Source organism: Eretmochelys imbricata, chromosome 6 (genome assembly GCF_965152235.1).
Source record: "Eretmochelys imbricata isolate rEreImb1 chromosome 6, rEreImb1.hap1, whole genome shotgun sequence".
NCBI lineage: Eukaryota > Metazoa > Chordata > Testudines > Cheloniidae > Eretmochelys > Eretmochelys imbricata.
Window position 1 is genome coordinate 22,866,518 of NC_135577.1, and position 18,768 is coordinate 22,885,285.

General features: G+C 49.6%; 1 protein-coding gene across 4 annotated transcripts in view; it reads right to left on the minus strand.

Moving 5' to 3' along the window:
* The window catches only part of PIDD1 (p53-induced death domain protein 1), a 29,905-nt gene extending 12,825 nt beyond the window's left edge, over window positions 1–17,080 (minus strand). For 2 of the 4 annotated variants that reach the window (XR_013346317.1, XM_077818232.1), the window contains exons 1-9: window positions 16,979–17,080; window positions 14,537–14,902; window positions 12,093–12,506; window positions 10,950–11,153; window positions 10,041–10,095; window positions 9,199–9,400; window positions 7,704–7,832; window positions 5,480–5,659; window positions 2,007–2,154 (exon numbers count right to left, since the gene is read on the minus strand). Coding sequence is in view for 3 of the 4 variants with exons in the window: in XM_077818232.1 (XP_077674358.1) it covers window positions 2,007–2,154; window positions 5,480–5,659; window positions 7,704–7,832; window positions 9,199–9,400; window positions 10,041–10,095; window positions 10,950–11,153; window positions 12,093–12,506; window positions 14,537–14,801 (1,597 nt within the window). In the remaining variant the exon portion in view is untranslated. Of the gene's footprint in view, window positions 1–2,006; window positions 2,155–5,479; window positions 5,660–7,703; window positions 7,833–9,198; window positions 9,401–10,040; window positions 10,096–10,949; window positions 11,154–12,092; window positions 12,507–14,536; window positions 14,903–15,615; window positions 15,696–16,978 lie in introns of those variants that run through there. The other 2 variants (XM_077818233.1, XM_077818234.1) reach the window with 2 other exon arrangements.
* Between the last annotated feature and the right edge of the window lie 1,688 nt (window positions 17,081–18,768).

Consider the following 18,768-nt stretch of genomic DNA (forward strand, 5'->3'; position numbering starts at 1 on the left):
ATCAACAGGGTCAGGTCCTTCCTGTGCGGTGCTGGTAACAAACTAAAGCAGCCTTGCAAAGAGTACAGCTCCCTGTCAAAACATGCAGTTTGAGATTTCCCAACTTTAAACTTTACCACCAGGCAAAACATTCTTAGCCATGCAGCACAGTGGCTCCTTCCCTCATGCTGTCGAGCCCCAGACTGGCCCCAGCTGGAAGCAGAATTGGTTGCTCCTTTTCCTCTTTCCCTTTCCCACGGTGCTGCACTCACATTACTACCGATTCGCTACAAAACAATAACCAGCTATTGTGGAGGCAAAAATCCCCAGCGTAGCAAGTCTACTGAATTTAAAAACAATCCCCTTCTACATACCAGGATCTCTGGTCTTTATCTAACCTGAAACTCTAGCAGGCACTCCCATCATTTGGAGAGTCTGGATTAGGAAAGGGATTTTGACTATCAATATTAAAAGAAAGGTTCAATCTAGAGTCTAAGAAGGAGTGGCAATATATCCATCTTAAACAAGCCATCTCCCATCTGCTTGGCCTTCGATACCTGCAATGCCTCTGACCCTCCTGAACTGCTCTCATATCTCCAAATATTACTCCAATTGCCAAGACCTAGGGCACAACACGATATGCACACTTGGCCAGCAAATCTGAATTAAATATAGATTGGAGGAGGGACTAGGCCAATTACTGTCTGCTCATCAATGGAAACAAATTTTAGCCAGTGCTTCAAACTGTTCCTTGAACCTCCATTTAAGATTAATCCAGCAGAAAATCATACAGGAGGTGGCTTTGGATCACTCTCCCACTGTTCAAAACAGGAGACTCTAAATCAGACAAATGCTGGCGCTGTGATTCAAGAGGTGCTAATTTAACCCCTGTGCTCTGGGAATGTGTATGTTTTGGGCAGAACTTAATTGCAGAGTTAATTTTTTCCAGTGAAACAAAATTGGGTTCCCAGCTAAACATGTGCTTTTAAACCAAATGGACGTTAACTGGAAGCACCTGAAAACCTGTGGCTTAAGCAGAGCACTAATAATTGCTCAAAGGCTAGTACTACAAAAATTGAAATCCAAAAAAATGACCATCAATTGAAGACTGGCGCATAGACATTGTAAGCCTGGCTGCCATGATGGGCTGAGATTTCCAAAATATATTAAAGCACTGCTTAAAATCAATGGGAACTGGGAATCCAAAACAGCCATAATATTTTTGATGACTACATTGTTAAATGTACCAGAGATCACCCTTATTCGTCCAGATCCTGTATTAAAAGACCACTTCCCAAGCATCACCAGGATGTACCCAGTCCAATTTTGCTTTACCTTTATTAGGCGAATGTTACAGCTAAACAGCAGCTTGTCAGTCCCTGATGTTGGTTCACAATATAATCAATCAGTATTCCGCGCACTGCTGGAACCTACATCTTCACATTTCCTGAATTGCTAGGGTTGGAAAGCCTGACTCGACTTGCAACTCCAATGGAGTCACTCATGATTCACACTGAGATCAGAATCAGGCACCAAATTTACAACCTTACCGTTGCTTTCATTTACTTTTGTGCATTTAAACAGGATGGAACGTTTGGGAAGCATTTAGGGAGCCAGAAGGCATTAAATCAAAAAGAGTGTGTTTTCTGTGGGTGGCAAAGTATAAGTGTTTTCCCACCTCCCCAACCTCTTTTGATCGGTTACTCTGGAATAAGGGAGAAATATCTTGTTTCCATGGGATGGCACTGGTGTCAGTATTCCTTTATGACGAAAGAGGACCTGTCCCACCAGCACTCTCCAGAAAGCAGTGGGAAATATTAGCAGCCTATTATAGTTCTTCTACTACTTATGTACTAAGCTTTGTGCATTGGACCCTGATGTTCCTAACCACAAACGCTGAAAGGTGCCATTTGTTCACAGTTTGGTTTATTACATCAATTGCCTGGGGGAAATTGAAAGATAATCTACCAAGTAGGAGGATTTTAAGCACAGAAGCTTTCCATTGGCATTTCTGGGAATATACTAACCTGTGACCCCTGGAGGTAGCGGAAGCTGAATTTTAACTGGCCTGAGGAAATCCACAGTGGAGTTCTGGGAGAGGCAGAGCAGGGGACTGGCTCTGGACTGTGGATCCTCAGTGATCTCTGCCAACTCCTCTGCCGACACTGGCAACACCTGGTGGTTGAACAATAATCAAATCAGCTTAATGTCTGAATACCCGAGTTCATTGAGGCAGAAAGAGGGCAACGGCACTGTGACGTTATCTGATTAAAATATGACCATATAGATCACTGTTGCAACCACTGTTATATATTTGCAACAAATCTTGCACAAAGGTTGTCAAGTGAGGTGTCTATGAAAAGATTATGATTTGCTGGTTATGATTATGCTATCTGTATGCATGTATCATTTTTGTATTTGAAGTTATGAATATTGGCTCTATACCTGGATTTCAAATGTTTGCTCCTGGGGTAATGCCCACAAGGTATTTAGCCTACACATCTTGAAGGGACTATTCAAATTAAGTGGCTCATCAAGAAACACTTAACTGACAGTGGACCATGGGAGACGCCCATCTGCACTGAATGAACTGTCCTGTGGACGTTCCATCTGAAATATAGGTAATGGCCTCCTGCAATGACTAGGTGAAATGCATGGACATGTGACTTGTCCATGTGACTACAACCACCATCTTGTTACTGTACTTTTCAACAGTAAGAACAATGGGATTCCCACCACATGGCAGAAGAGATAAAAGGCCCTGGAAACTCCTCCATTTTGCCTCTTTTCTGCCCAAACCTCTGGACTATGGACGATACTAATGGGAGCATTTTAACCAATGGATGGAAGACTTTCCAATGATTTGGAATGATTTCCAATGACTTACCAAGCCAGCAGTTTATTCCATCACTGCTGCAAGCCTGAACCAAGGAGGTTCATTTATCATATGTATTTGATTCCTCTAACCAATTTTAATTCTCACCTTTCTTTCTTTTCATGAAAAAACCTTTAGATTTTAGATACTAAAGGATTGGCACCAGTGTGATTTTTCGGTAAGATCTAAGTTATATTTTGACCTGGGTGTGTGGCTGGTCCTTTGGGATCAGAAGAATGTTTCATTTGAAGAGATTGGTTTTAAAGAACCACTCATCTCTAAGTCTAATGTTTTCGGTGGTAATACAAAGACTGGAATGCCTGAGGAAACTGCTTTTATGACTTCTTGTTAGCCAGTGTCGTGAAACAGAAGTTTACTTTTGTTGCTGGTTTGGTATATCCTATGTGGGATTAGCCACCAGTCTTGGGGTGTATCTGCTCTATTTCTCAGCAGTTTGTCCTGAATTTGGTGCTCTCACTTGTGACCCAAGAAGGCATGGTTACAGGCCCCAACTGCTCAAATGCCAGGCCTGACTCAGTGGCACAGGCTGGCTACCAAGTGGGAGTGTGAATCCTAATCCCTGAACCACATTCTGCTCAGAGTTATACTGGTGTAAACTTGGCAAACAGGGCCCTGAGCCAGATTGAGTCTTCTCGGTGCTACTGTCACACATTTAAACAAACAGCTACCACGACCACCCCTACTAACTTTGACTCCAGGCATCTGATGAAGTGGGTTTTAGCCAACAAAAGCTTATGCCCAGATAAATTTGTTAGTCTCTAAGGTGTCACAAAGACTTCTCATGGTTTTTACTAATTTTAATGGGGCTGCTCCAGAGTTAGAATAAGGGTAAAGTTTAACCCTCTGAATCTCACTTGCTGAGCTGGTCCGTCATGCTTTTTGTTCTTGGATACTAAGCAAGAGGCTAAAGCTGCATGTCCCTTGACAGTGCTGCCTGCTGGCTTATCAAGCGCCTTGGTAGCAAAGCTCTGAGCAGAACCCCATTCAGCCTTCCCCAGAGAAGGACAGAGGGGCCAGGACTGTATCAAGGAAGGTTGTATGGGAGAGGGGAGAGACACAGGTTTGTTTGTTTTTAAACAGGGTACAGGATTTAGTTGGTGTTGGTCCTTCTTTGAGCAGGGGATTGGACTAGATGACCTCCTGAGGTCTCTTCCAACCCTAATATTCTATGATTAGTCTTGCCAACTCCCCTGTCCCACAAGTCCCAGATACATTTGTCCCCAGCCCCATAGCCTGGAAAGGTCAAAGCCTTGGGGAATGTGGCGGGAGACCCAAAAGATGAACATTGCACTCATGCATTATGGCAATGATTTGCAAAACTCCTCAGCACCCAGCACACCAGCTGTGGTCAGTGGCAGCTGCAGGCATTCAGCACTCTGAGAAGTGAGGTACTCGGGGCCCAACCAAACATCTATTGACTCCACTAGGTGTTAAACCAGGCCCTACCTCAGCAAGATGTGCTAGCGTTTCTCATATGTAGCTGTCATGCCAGCATGTGGCCATCAGAGGCTTTTCTTACAGCCACAGCCTCCTGGGTGGTGATTTGGAGGGCAGGGAGCAAAGCAGCAGCCCCTTCCTGGGTCTGCAAGGAGGGGATGGGCTCTTTCCCCCTCTGGAGCCACAAACACCAGAGGAGCAGACAGTCAGTATAAGTTCCCCCTTCTCCCATGGGCGGTGGGGCTCAGTCTTCTGGCTTCAGCCCTGGGGTGGCAGGCGGCAGGCTCCGGCCGCTGGGCTTTGGGCTCACCAACCCCCTCATCACCCCTGGCCCCCGAATCATCCACCTCATCACCCCTGGCCCCAGCTGCCTCCCTACCCACCTCCCCATCCAAGGCTTAATTTGTCCCCCAGCTTGCCAGGACAGAGTAAGTCTGCTGTGAAAAGCGATTTGTATGCTTGTTACTATCACTTTTTACTTCTCCCAGCTAGCTAACAAGTCTGCGGCTGTGAAAAGTGACAGTAACAATCATACAAATATCACTTTTCACAGAAGCAGACTTACTAGCTAGCAATTCTTAAACAAAACAAAAAAAGCAAAAGAAACGAGAGCAACAAAAAACCAAGAACATGCAAAGCACCTTCTTTGTGTTTCTATTCTGTTTAAGTCCAGTAAAGACTAGAGACCACTGTACGTTGTTGTTATTATTGAGTCTGCAAAAAAACCACCTTGCAATTACAATGATTGGGACTTGTATGGGTGCAGATTTATTTGTTCTTCCTCAACTTAACTACGTTTTTCAGAAAAATGGACATAGCAGCCCCAGCAACAGTAGGTGGCTGCATTCTGAGGCCACCAAAAATTTTGCTAGGAGAACCTTAACAAGTTACAATGCTTGACCTACGGCGTATGTGAGTGCTAACCCCTGCCAGACAGCTAATGACCCAGTCCATTTCACAGCAGGGGAAACCGAGGCAGGGAGGCTCTGTGACGTACCTAAAAGCCACAAGAAGCCCAAGTCAGACCCAGTTCCCTGGCTGGTGCTTGGCCCATCCTTCTTTCTCATTTAGTGCATCTATCCTATTGCCTGCTCTCATCTCCAGCACACGCCAGCAGTCCTACCAGAGCTTGCATTTTAGTTTTAGCGTACACACACACACACACACCTGCAATGTGATGCTCCGAGTCTCCTCTGTGACTCCAGGAGGGAAGGTCACTTTGATGCTTGGATCCACAGTGGAAAAGAGCAAAGTCCCCGCTGATGGGACACTACATTTATTCTCCACGAGCCGAGAGACGACCAGGAACCAGGAGAAGTGGGGGATGCTACAGCAAGCCATGTGCTTCTGTTACAAAACGTGGGAAACAAAGAAAACACAGCTGAGTGACATGTTACAGTATCTTTCAGACACACAGATTGACACCAGTTGAAGTCAATGGAATCACTGAAAAAAAATCAATGGCTCATAATGTTTCATCAGTACATATGCAGATATATTACACACATTTAGATGCAAACATACGCCACCAATAAAGCTTATTTTTTTAAACACCTGAGAAGACATTTGCACCATTAGAGCTGGCATTTGAGGTGACCTTTCATACCCCACTCCTGGTATGAGTCACACTGCACAGACTGCAGAAGCAGCCTAGACGTTTTGGACATGATAGCCTGCAGCACCCGCTGTGCTCCTGGGATTGATTGCTGGTAGGGTGGCAGGGAGAGCACAGGTTGACCCTTAGCACAGTACCCCACAGCACTTCACAAAACATGGAGTAAGATGAGGTCCCAGCCGAGCAGATCTTTCAGTCCAATGCTAAATTAAGATGGAAAATTGTAGTCTCTAGGACAACATTTCTCAAATGCGGCCACCAGGGGCTTTTCGTGCAGCTACAACAGCCTCCTGGGCAGTGATGGCAGGGGGCAAAGCATCGGCCCCTCCCCTTCCCTCCTTGTTGCTCCTGAATGCGCCGCCCTGCACCGCCTCTGGAGAGAGATGAGGCACAACACTGCAGGAGCAAGGTGAGTTCTTGACCGACCTTGAGTAGAGGAGGTTTGAGTAGCAGGCTCCAGTGGTGGGACTTCAGGAACCAGGCCGTGCAGCCCTGGGCTCTGAGCGCGGGGCAGCAGGTACTGACCCTCCCACCCCACCCCCACAACTCTGGCCATGTGGCCCTGGCCTCCCGCTGCAGGGCTTCAGCCTCCTGCCCCTGGTTCCAGCTGCATGGTGGCAGCCGCTGGCTCCCGGCTCCAGTCCCGGGCTCTGGCCGTGCAGCGGCAGGCACTAGCCCTGGGCACTGACCCACAGCTCCGGCTGCATGGCAGCAGGCTGCGATCCTTGGCTTCAGCCATGCAGTTCCTGTTCCCAGCTCTGGGTTCTGGCCGTGGGCACTGAGCCTCAGCCCTGGCCACCTGGCAGCAGACACCAGGCCCTGGCTCTGGCCATGGGAACAGTGGGGTTCATCACCCACCCCCATCACCCTTAGCCCCAGCTACTTCCCACAGCCCTGTATCCATCCCCACCAGGCCCAGACCCTGCTGCTTTCCTGGCCTTGCCTCCATCCCTCCGCAATTGCCCCGGGCCCCTGCTTCATCCCCCTTCCAGGACGTAATGGGTTCTGGGGCTTGCTGAGAAAAGTGATATTAACAAACATGTAAATGCAGCAAAGAGCCCTGTGGCACCTTACAGACTAAAAGACGTACTGGAGCATGAGCTTTCATGGGTGAATACCCACTTCGTCAGATGCGTCTTACAGTTCCAGACTAACACAGTTACCCCTCTGATACTAAACATGCAAATATCACTTTTCACAGCAGACTGACTAGCTATCTGAGAAAAGCGAAACTTGTATGTTTGTTAATATCACTTTTCACAGCCTCCCAGGTAGCTACTAATATACAAATATCACTTCTCACAGCAAGCCCCAGGACTCACTAAGCCGAGGGGGGGGGGGGGGGAGAGGGGAGGCAGGTGTGGGTCGAGGTAGAGAAGAGGGCCGAAATGGGAGACAGCATTATTTTTGTTATTGAGTCTGCCTAAAAACCCTACAGATATGCCTTCCGATGATCTGGATGTGACTCTGTGCATATTTAATTGTTCTTCCTAAAGTTAATTAAGTATTTTAGGTTAAAAGTCTCAGTGCAGCCACCAGTGAGAGTTGGTGGCCACACTCTGAGGCCATCAAAAAATTTGTTGCGAGAACCCCTGCTCTAGCTGCCACGCGTCTGTATTGGAGAGGAGGGATGCAGGCTCAACCCCTTTATACCAACTGGACCCGTAGCTCAGGTCCAAGCTAGCCCTGGGGACTGGACAAAGCTAAGCCCTGCTATCTGCCGCAGGGCAAGTCACATATCCTGCATGTGACCAGGAGTTAATCCAACCTGCTCACCTTCGGCTTTCCTCTCCGCTCCACCTTGGTTTGCAGGTCGCTCCAGCTCTGCCCATTGAAGGTCCGAACTACCACCTCTCGCTCACGCTGCGTTTGAGGGGAGGTGTAAGGCATCCAGATCTGCACCTCCTGGCAGGGGACAACAGGGCGTTTCCATGAGATGCCAACAGAACGGCACCCCGACTCTAGAGACATCCTCTTACCTGGGCAAGCAGGGGAGGCCAATGTGACAGGGCGTGGCAAGCCTCCGTGCTCCCCTCTCCCCGCTGGAGGCCCAACTGCTCTGCTCCACCCCACCCCTGGAAACAGCCTTCTGAGAGGAAATGAGCAGTGAGCACAAGAGAATGCTTACCTAGAGAAGCATCCCGGGAGCAGCCATTGTGGGAACCATGGAGAGCTGCTCCTCCAGCAACTAAAGGGCTGGGGATCAGTAACACCCAATCAAGGGCAAAAGAGAAGGAGCTGCCTGCTGCTAGCAAGGTAGTTCCTGGCTGGAGCCAGTGGCTTGAGGAGAGATGCTCCCTAGGCTACAGACAAAGGAGCCATGCTGGGCCAGGGCCCATTGCTGGCCCCAAATCGGCGGCCGGAGCTCAGGAAGAACCCTGCTGATTTAACTCTGGGGAGCAAATTAAACCCCAGAAAGGTAAGAAACCATTTGATTTCTGATTGGCCCTGAAGGGCAAGGGGCTGCTTCTATCCAAGTTGGCTGTACCCCAGAAGGGGTCTGAGCTGGGTGACCCGGCCAAGCCACAGAAGACCCACAGAGGTAGGCTGAGGGCCTGCCGGGGGTGCTGGGAGCTGACAAGAGCAGCAACACCATGCCCAGACGCTGGGGGACGCTCACAGGGGTAAGCGCAATCCACCACAGGCAGATTTTAGGCAGAGAGTGGGGGGTGGTTATGAAAACTGATCTCTCCTGCAGCCCACCAGCCCTGGAGTCAGCTAGAACCACTGCCTCCAGTTCCTTGGCTATGCTCCAGACAATGCTTCGGTGGGGGTGTTGTGCACTGGCCTCCCAAAAAGGCCAGTGAGCTCCTGTTGGCCATGACTGGCTTCACCGGGCTACTCATGTAAGCGTCCATTAATGGGGCACGAGTCCTGTTTCTAGCAGACGGAGGTCACCCCCAGGGGCTGGCTCTCCCCCTAGGAGGGGTTCACAAGCTGGGAGGGAGGAGGTTCTCATTCAGAGAACAGCCTGCATCGTGGCAGAAGGGATGGGGAAGGTGTGGGGACAGCATGCTGCCAGGGGAGAAGACACTGCCCTTCTGGGGATTTGCCCTGGTGCTGAGAATCCCTTTCAAGTTTGATCCCCAGGGCTATTTGCAAGCAGGGATGTGTGGTTCAGGGATCCCAGCAGTCAGCACACAGCCCCAAGACATGATCCTTTTAGGCCACAAACAAGGATTTTCTGGCCAGTCATATTCGCACATATGGACACACGATGGGCTATAACAGAGTTCTGCCCAGCCCCGTCCTGCCCCTCACGTGCGCTTACCTGCTGGAACTCAACCCCGTGAGGCCACAGCTCCAGGACTTCACTCAGCAGGATGTCATGGTGCCTCAGTTTCACCCACCGTGGGTCAGGCGAGAGCGTTTGGAAATGGATTGTTACTGAGGAGGTGGCAGCACCCGGGGGGAAGTAAAACTGGATGCCGCAGGCCAGGATGACTTTGCAGCCGTTGGGGGTCACAGTAAAGCTTTTGAAAATGAAGCAATGTATGAATGACATCTTGCAATGACTCGCATTGGTGTTTACCGTGTTGTTGTAGCTGTGTGGGTCCCAGGATATCAGAGAGACAAAGTGGGTGAGGGCATATCTTTTATTGGATCAACTTAATCTGTAATGCACTAACCCCCCTTTTTAGCCTATGACTATAGGGGCATTAATGGGCCACTTCAACTTGACTGGTCCCTTAGAATATGCGCTAACTACTTTTGCCAAAAAACTCTCTGTTCCATCTTGTACGGAGCTGTGACACTCCCCAGACCTGAGGAAGAGCTCTGTGTAGCGTGAAAGCTTGTTGCTCTCACTCACAGACACTGGTCCAATAAAAGATATTACCTCACCCACCTTGTCTTCCAATGACATCACACGCCATTAAACTTTTGCTTTCCTGTGTCTTGTGACTAGCAACACAAACTCCCTGCATGTAATGGAGTAAAACTCTGACTTGTCTATTGGGATTGAAAACAATTTGGGGCAGAGACTACCCCTAATAATGTGTATATACAGCACCTAGCACAACGAGACCCTAATCTTGACTGGGGCATCTAGGTGCTACTGCAATACAAAATAATAAATAGTAACAAAAACAATAAAGACACTGCGTGAAATACCTGTCATCACTGGATACAAGGAACACTCTTCCTAGCTCTCCTGAGCTGGATTCATCTGCAGTGAATCAGAAGAAGAGACATGAACAGGGGTGGGTAGCAGGCAGACTGGAGGCAGACATTCCATTGATTTGAGGGGTGCAGGTGATAAAGGAGCATTCCTCTTGCAACACTGTGCTCATAACAGGCTGGATCCAAATTCCAGTGAAGTCAGTGAGAGATTTTCCATATCCCCCCCCATGGACTTTGGATCGGGTTCCATGGGAGGACAGACAGAGGTCAGTGAACTTTTGATGCATCTCTTTTCCTGCACTTAGCAGCTATTGCCCTGGCTGTATTGTCATCGCTGACTCTTCCCTACCTCTGCCTCTTTATGATCTAAATAGCAGGTGCTTTTTGGGATCTTTTTGCTTGCAGTCTGAGGACTTTCCCAAGAGGCCGACTTCCTTTTGCCCACTGACTCCCCCACAGCCCCACCTCTGCATCGCCAGCAAGACCTTTCCAATGATCAGGCTGAGCAAAAGCATCTCCAGAGATTTTTTTTCTTTTTTTTTTTTTACACCTTAGAACTGACTCTCAAAAAATGAGAATCCCTCCCACAGAACTAGCACAGCCTGTAATTGAAGACACAGGCACCTAGTGTAGGAACTTCTGGATAGCCGTCCTCTCCCTTACACACCCTCTAGTGCAATTAAGCCCACATCAAATGTGGATTGTAAACTCTTTGGGCGAGGGGCTCACTCTTCCATGTGCCCGTGCAGTGCAAAATACACCTGTAATGATGCCATACCAATAATGACCCATTTTCTCCCCCTCATCTCCAACAATCACATTCACACACCAGCTTGTGACACTTGCTAGAGCCTGGGAGCAGCTGTCGGAGATGCAGTCAAGCCAATGAGACGTAATTACCAGATTGCAGGGGGATCTCAGGTTCTCCTAAAGGATTGCCCCGCAGGTGCACGAAGGGAGAGCTCTGGATCTCGGGGGGGATGGAGCGTAGCCTGTTGTTCTGCAAGTCAAGCCTGGACAAGTTGGGGAGGCTGGCGAGGGATGCAGGGACAGTCACCAGGAGATTGCTGTGAAGACGCAGCTGCTGCAGAGATCGCAAATTGGCTGCAAGTTAGAACAAGAAGAAAAATTGCCCCCTCTCAGTAAATACATGAGTAGTGATTCTAACCACCATACACATACATCCCCAATTCCCCTTAGCCAGCACCCAGAGCGCCACCCCAGCCTGCCTGCACCACACCACTAAACACACACACAAATCATGGCTATATTTAAATCATGAGGGGGGCACAAAGATTGTGGGTTCAGAGAATTAGCAGGTTGGGAGAGCAGTAAGTTCTTTGGGACAGGGACTGTCCTTTTGTTCTGTTTGTACAGTGCCTAGCACAATGGGATTCCAGTCCATGCCTGGGGCTACAACATGCTACGGCAATATAACGACCATGGCAGAAACCTGGGCATAGTAATACAAAAATCAAAGCTGTGGAAATAGCCCCATTCAGAATACAGGTTTGAGATCTGAGAGTCCAGTACTGAACGGCTCTCTGGATTGGTCTGGACTCAACGCAGAGGTCATTTAAAACAGAACAACCCATCATCCTCATTAGCCCTCAGTGTATTGCCTCACATCAGCAACTGCAGAGATGCTGGGATCCTGTCAGGAGCCAGTGCCCCAGCCAGCCAAAGGGCTGGATCCTCAGCTGGTTTATGTCAGTTTGAAGGCAATGGCATTATCCTGATTTGTAACAACTCAGGATCTGGCCCAGAGTCTTCTGAATCTTCAAAGTGCCCGGTTTGCTTACTGACTAAATTGATGGGGCCCTATATAGACAACATCCTGCTCCTAGCAAGTCGTGCAAGAGATACCTCCCAATCCACAGCCCTGCTTGGGGGTGATGAAGTAAGGGGGGCAGTGACAGACACCTAAATCCCATTTAGGTTTTACATGCCTTCCTGTTCAAAGACCCCCTAAAACCCACCCATTCCATGCCAGAAGCTAGGGACTCTTCTCTTTCATTCTCATTCTCTCGGTGCACCTCTTACCAAGGGAGCCAGGGACGCCCACCAATTGATTCCCTGAGAGATCCAGCTCCAGGCAGTTATACAGACTCCCGATCTCGTCGGGAAGCGATTGCAGGGCGTTTTCAGACAGGTCCAGTCTCTGCAGCGCTGCCAGCTCCCCAATGCTCCGTGGCAGATCCCGGAGCTGGTTTTTCATGGCAGAGAAGAAAGTCAGTTTACTGAGCCGGCCGAAGTCTTCAGGCAGCCCCACCAGGCTGTTGTGGCACACCAAGAGTACACGGAGGCTGGCAAGGTCAGTGACGCAGCTGGGCAACCTGGAGAAGCTATTAAAGCTGAGATCCAGATGCGTGAGACACAGTAGATTCCTAAAATCTTGTGGCAAGGTTGTCAGGGAACCCTGTTGACAAGCACCGAATTCATCCTTGGCATGCCCACCTGGGGGCAAGGAAAAGCAGAGAAAAAGGAGTCCATGTTACATGGATTCTGCTAAGCTAGCCTCAGATAGGCACGCACAGCTCCCTCTTAAATCAACAGCATGGCAAACTGGAAATTCAGACAATGAACACGAGGCTGGAGAGATTGGTGCATGCACGCAGATTATAAGAGTAAGGTGTATAGCATGGCCTAATGGCTAGTGCACTAAAGTGTGGTTCAGGAGACCTGGGCTCTAGTCCCAGCACCGTCACTGGGTGAATCACCTGTATGACTTCACCTCCCCGTGTCTCAGTTTCTCCATCCGTAAAATCGGCTGTATCAACTGTGGAGGACTCTGTATTGTGTGTGGTTCTTTGGAGCGGGACGTATGTACGAGGGGTCTGTTTTAGCACAGTCTCATCTTTTTTTCATTCCAGTCTGACCCCTGGACCTCTGACACCTAAAACTTTGGTGCGTTAACAACTGAGGAGGAGAGGAGAGATTTCTCTGGTGAACGGAGAACTAGGAATTACAGGATGCACTTATGGAAGAGGCAATTTTAGCTGAAGATGGGGAAATTTCCCTGAGAGGGAGGCATATTTGGCTGTGGCACAGTTTCCCCAAGGGAAAGGATAGAAGCTTCACTGCTTGGGACTTTTAAAACTAGTCTGGACAGAAGCACATCAGTAATAACCCACACTGGCAGGGAGGGGGACTGCATGGTCTAATAGCTTTCCCCATCGCTGACTTTGACAAGTCTAGGTTTGATGGGAGGTGTGCTCAGGTATTTAAGGGCAAGTCTGGCTCCAAATAATAAATCAAGCACATTCAAAGGATTTCTGGCTTGCTTGAGACTACCAGGGCAAGTGACCCATGTGGGGAAAAAAAATGTGGCAGCCACATGATCTAAATTCACACTTCCCTAAATGTACCAGTATCCTCCCTTCCTCCTACTCACCACCCTCCTGCAGTGCAATTTTAAATGCTTACATTAGAGGAGACCACTGGATTTTTTTGTTGTACAATAGAAGATTAATATTTGAGCAACTCTGGATTAGCAAACAGTAGGGCTTAAATATGGAATTCTTAGTGAATCAAGTTTTTCCCACTTCAGGATACTCAGAGTATCTGAGCACTTCACAGCATAACTCTATAGAGGGAAGTATTAATGTGCCCATTCTACAGATGGGGGAACTGAGGCCCAGATCCACAAAGATATTTAGACTTCTGACTTCCCTTGATTTCAAACACCTTTGTGGTTCTGGGCCAGAGATATTTGCCTAAGATCACATTCTGGTGGAGCACGGGAAATGAACCAAGTCTCCTGACTCCCAGGTTAGTGTCCTAACCACTGGACCATCCTTCCTCCCTAACGTGCACACACAGCTCCCCACAGAAGACTGGGTGGTTCAACATTTTTCCAAGATAACTAAAAACACATCATTCGTATTCACAGCCTCCTAGCATACAAAAACTAGGAAGCCAAAGAAGCAATACAATGGTCAACAGGTATTTATTGAATGTCATCATGCCACAGACTGCAAGCCTTAGGCATATCCACTCCAATACTTTTTGTGCTCCTGATAAGTTGGCTTCTTTGCGTTCATTCTCAAACCATGTTCCCAGCCTGTACTGCAGGGCAGAGGATGACGGTCTGTTCAGAAAGCTACACCAGAACGAAATGCAGTGAAAGGAATAATTATGTCTCATGAGGGGGAAAATAATCACCAAAAATTATTTCAGATTCTCCACAACTGAAGATCTAACCCAGTCTCTATTCAAGTGATATTCAAATAAAAGGCTGCACCTGTCAGACTGAATCAGGTGAGGAAATTGGTCCCCAGCAGCTGTGGAAACAAAGGATGGTAATAACAGCCCCTACGCTGGATTTTGCTCAATCTGCTTGCTGCTCCCCATAAGGCTAACAGACCCAAAGCCGCTGCAAGGAGCTCTAGTGCACAATGGAAACCATAAAGCGCATCCATCCTGTAGGAGCAGAGAGAAAGAGCCAAGCCTGGACAAATGGGCAGGGATGCTTCTCCGTGTCTTACCTTTGAGCACCAGCGACTTCAGGCACTTCAGGACAGGAAGGCTACCCAGCGTGGAGTCTATGAGGGCCTCGTTGCAGTTCAGCCGCAGGAATTCCACCTGGGCCACCTCTTCCCTTCGTTTCTCAAACAGCTTGAGGAACTGGTGACAGCCGTCGGGGTACACATCCAGGTTCAGCCTGTTGCCTGCAAGGCGGCAGCCCTCAAGTGCGGCAGTCTCCAAACTGCCCTCCCCCAAAGCCGCCCCAACCTCCGGCAGCTCTGCCATCTTCTGCTGTTAGTCCACTGGGGCCGGAGCATGTTTTGACTTGCCAGGCAGGCAGGCACTGGCAGCATCACAAGGTAGCCGTGAAGACGAGAAAGGAGGCTCTAAAAGGGAACATGAGCACACAGTGAAACCCTACTGCCCCTGCACAGCCTAGCTAGAAGAAGCTTGTAAACAGCATCTTCCGACCATAATAAGATGCATGGGGATTGTACATACAGTATGTCACTAAAGATTTTATGGGCAGTTGGTATAGACTGAGGCCAGAAGGGACCATCATGATCATCTAGTCTGACCTCCTGCACATCACAGGCCCCAGAACCTCACCCGCCCACTCCTATAATAGACCCCCGAACTCCGGCTGAGTTACTGAAGTCCTCAAATCATGATTTAGAAGACTTTAAGTTACAGAGAATCCACCATTTACACTAATTTAAACCAGCAAATGACTGTGCCCCATGCTGCAGAGGAAGGTGAAGCCCCCGCAGGATCTCTGCCAATCTGACACAGGGGAAAATTCCTTCCTGACCCCAGATATGGTGATCAGTTAGGCCCTGAGCACGTGGGCAAGACCCACCAGCCAGACATCTGAGAAAGAATTCTCTGTAGTAACTCAGAGCCCTCCCCATCTAGCATCTCATCACCGGCCATTGGAGATCTTTGCTGCTAGCAGCGGTAGATCAGCTATGTGCTAGGTATAGCAATAAGGTGGAACAGCCACCTTGGCGCATTTCCTCCATCTAGCCAGAAAACAGAGTCATCTCCAGGAATTTAAAGGGTGTAATCAAAGGAGAAGGCTTGCTTAGGATAATAATACCTAGTTCTTCTATAGCATCTTTCATCAGCAAGTCTCGAAGTGCCTTACAAAGGAGGTCAGTATCACTATTCCCATTTTATAGACGGGGAAACAAAGGCATAGAGAGACAAAGCAACTTGCCCAAGGTCACCCAGCAGGCCAAGGGCAAAGTCAGGAGACCTTGGTTCCTAGGCCAGCACTTGATCCAATAGGCCATACTGACTGTTGTGTAATTAAGAGCAACAGGATGAAATTGCAGAGAGGAGAAAGCAGAGGCGGGTTGGCTCACATCAGCACAAGGACTAAGGAACAAAACTTGTAATGTAACTATGCAGTGATGTAATGAAAAAAAAAATCACATCACATTTATGCACTAGCTGGGACGGGGAGTGCCCTGGGGGAAGCACACACAGCCTTCTGCATTATGGGAGAAGAGGGAAAGGCCAAGGTGGGATAAATTCTCCATTGCCCCCTTCACCTTGTGTGGTCATCTATACTACTGGTTTTCAACCTTTTCTTTATTTGCAAACCCCTACAAAATGAAGTGCAGACCATGTTCGAAATTTTAGACAGTTTGCAGCCCCCACACTGAGTTGCAAGGACCACAGGTTGAAAACCACTGATATACCAGTGCGATTTGAAACCAAAATGCAATTAGTCATTCTGCTTTGCTAGCAGCTACCCGGGTGTTAATGTTAAGCCCTAAATTTCAAAAGAGGGCAGTACCCCCAGCCTCATTTTACAGAGGGGGAAAGTGAGGCACAGGGAAGGAAGCAGCTTGCCCAAGATCATCGGGCAGGCCACTGGCAGAGCCAGGAACAGAATGTGGCTCTCCGGAGCCCCAGTCTAGTGCGCTACCCACTGGGCTGCCTCCCCTAGGCAGGGTCCCGAGCCATGGGGAGTTTAGCCCCATAGCGCTGTGGGGAACACCCCGGCAAGCCCAGAAGCTGCAGCGATGGGCTCTTGAGGGAGCAGCACCCAGCGCTGGGGGGGGACGCGGGCTGCTGGGAGAGGGAAAGGACAACTCAACCCGCTCAGCACAGCAGGGCGGGAGGGGACGGGGCCCCATCTGCTCCGCGGACTCAGGAAACGCCAAGCGGCCGACAACTGGGCCCTTGTACCCCGAGCGGCCCGGCCAGGCTGCGGGGATCGGGCGTTAACACCGCCCCACTTCACCCCGCCTCCGCCCGGGGCAGCGGAGCGGGCTCCTGCTCCGGGGCCGCCGCGAGCCCCGCTTCCGCCGCCCCGCGCACTTGGTGGAAGTTGGGAGGCGGCGCGGAGCGGCCGGTCCCCGCCCCGGGCGGGGCGCAGGGGGAGCAGCCCGCGGGCTCCCCTTAGCCCCACGTGGCCGCAGGCAGGCAGCGGGGCCCCGCGCGGCTCTTACCCGGGCTGGAGGGGCCGGGGGCGGGACCCCCCCGCGCGGCCAGGGGCCGGGACTGCACCCCGCAGCGCCGCGAGCTCCAGCCCGCCCCGCTCTTAAAGGGACAGTCCCGGGGCGGGGGTGGGGGGGGGCACAATCTGCAGCCCAGGGTGGAGCGTCCCGGGGCCCCGCCCCTCCCGGCTGGCCTAGGCACCCGTGCGCCGCTCGCGGAAGCGGGAACCAGGCAGCGTTGCTTGGCCACATGTGCAGCCACGCTGGTGCACGGAGCTGTTGGCTCGACCCCCTCCAAAAGCCGCGCGCGCGCCCACACGGGGTGGGGGGGGGAGATTTATTTATATTTATGGGAGGGGAGAGGTAGTACCACTGGAGTTACATTTCCAAACCCAACCGATTTAGCCAGTAAGGCCTTTGCATCTTCCTCCTCCTTTCTGCCAGTGATTATGCTGAAGCGCAAGATCCCAGAGCCCGGGCTCCAGTCCTGGCAGGAGGAAAAGGAGGATTTGTGGCACCTTAGAGACTAACCAATTTATTTGAGCATAAGCTTTCGTGAGCTACAGCTCACTTCATCGGATGCATACCGTGGAAAGTATAGAAGATCTTTTTATACACACAAAGCATGAAAAAATGTGTGTTTACCACTACAAAAGGTTTTCTCTCCCCCCACCCCACTCTCCTGCAGGTAATATCTTATCTAAAGTGATCACTCGCCTTACAATGTGTATGATAATCAAGGTGGGCCATTTCCAGCACAAATCCAGGGTTTAACAAGAACATGGGGGGGGGGTAGGAAAAAACAAGGGGAAATAGGCTTGAATAGAGACTGGGAGTGGCTAAGTCATTATGCAAAGTAACCTAAGTTAATTGTATCCAATTTGCAAATGAATTCCAATTCAACAGTCTCTCGCTGGAGTCTGGTTTTGAAGTTTTTTTGGTGTAATATCGCAACTTTCATGTCTGTAATCGCGTGACCAGAGAGATTGAAGTGTTCTCCGACTGGTTTATGAATGTTATAATTCTTGACATCTGCTTTGCGTCCATTTATTCTTTTATGTAGAGACTGTCCAGTTTGACCAGTGTACCTGGCAGAGGGGCATTGCTGGCACATGATGGCATATATCACATTGGTGGATGTGCAGGTGAACGAGCCTCTGATAGTGTGGCTGATGTGATTAGGCCCTATGATGGTGTCTCCTGAATAGATATGTGGACACAGCTGGCAATGGGCTTTGTTGCAAGGATAGGTTACTGGGTTAGTGGTTCTGTTGAGTGGTGTGTGGTTGCTGGTGAGTATTTGCTTCAGGTTGGGGAGCTGTCGGTAGGCAAGGACTGGCCTGTCTCCCAAGATTTGTGAGAGTGTTGGGTCATCCTTCAGGATAGGTTGTAGATTCTTAATAATGCGTTGGAGGGGTTTTAGTTGGGGGCTGAAGGTGACGGCTAGTGGCGTTCTGTTATTTTCTTTGTTAGGCCTGTCCTGTAGTAGGTGACTTCTGGGAACTCTTCTGGCTCTATCGATCTGTTTCTTCACTTCCGCAGGTGGGTATTGTAGTTTGAATCATAGATTTTGAATCATAGAATATCAGGGTTGGAAGGGACCTTAAGAGGTCATCTAGTCCACCCCCCTGCTCAAAGCAGGACCAATCCCCAATTTTTGCCCCAGATCCCTAAATGGCCCCCTCAAGGATTGAACTCACAACCCTGGGTTTAGCAGGCAATGCTCAAACCACTGAGCTATCCCTCCCCCCTTTTGTAAGAATGCTTGACAGAGATCTTGTAGGTGTTTGTCTTTTTCTGAG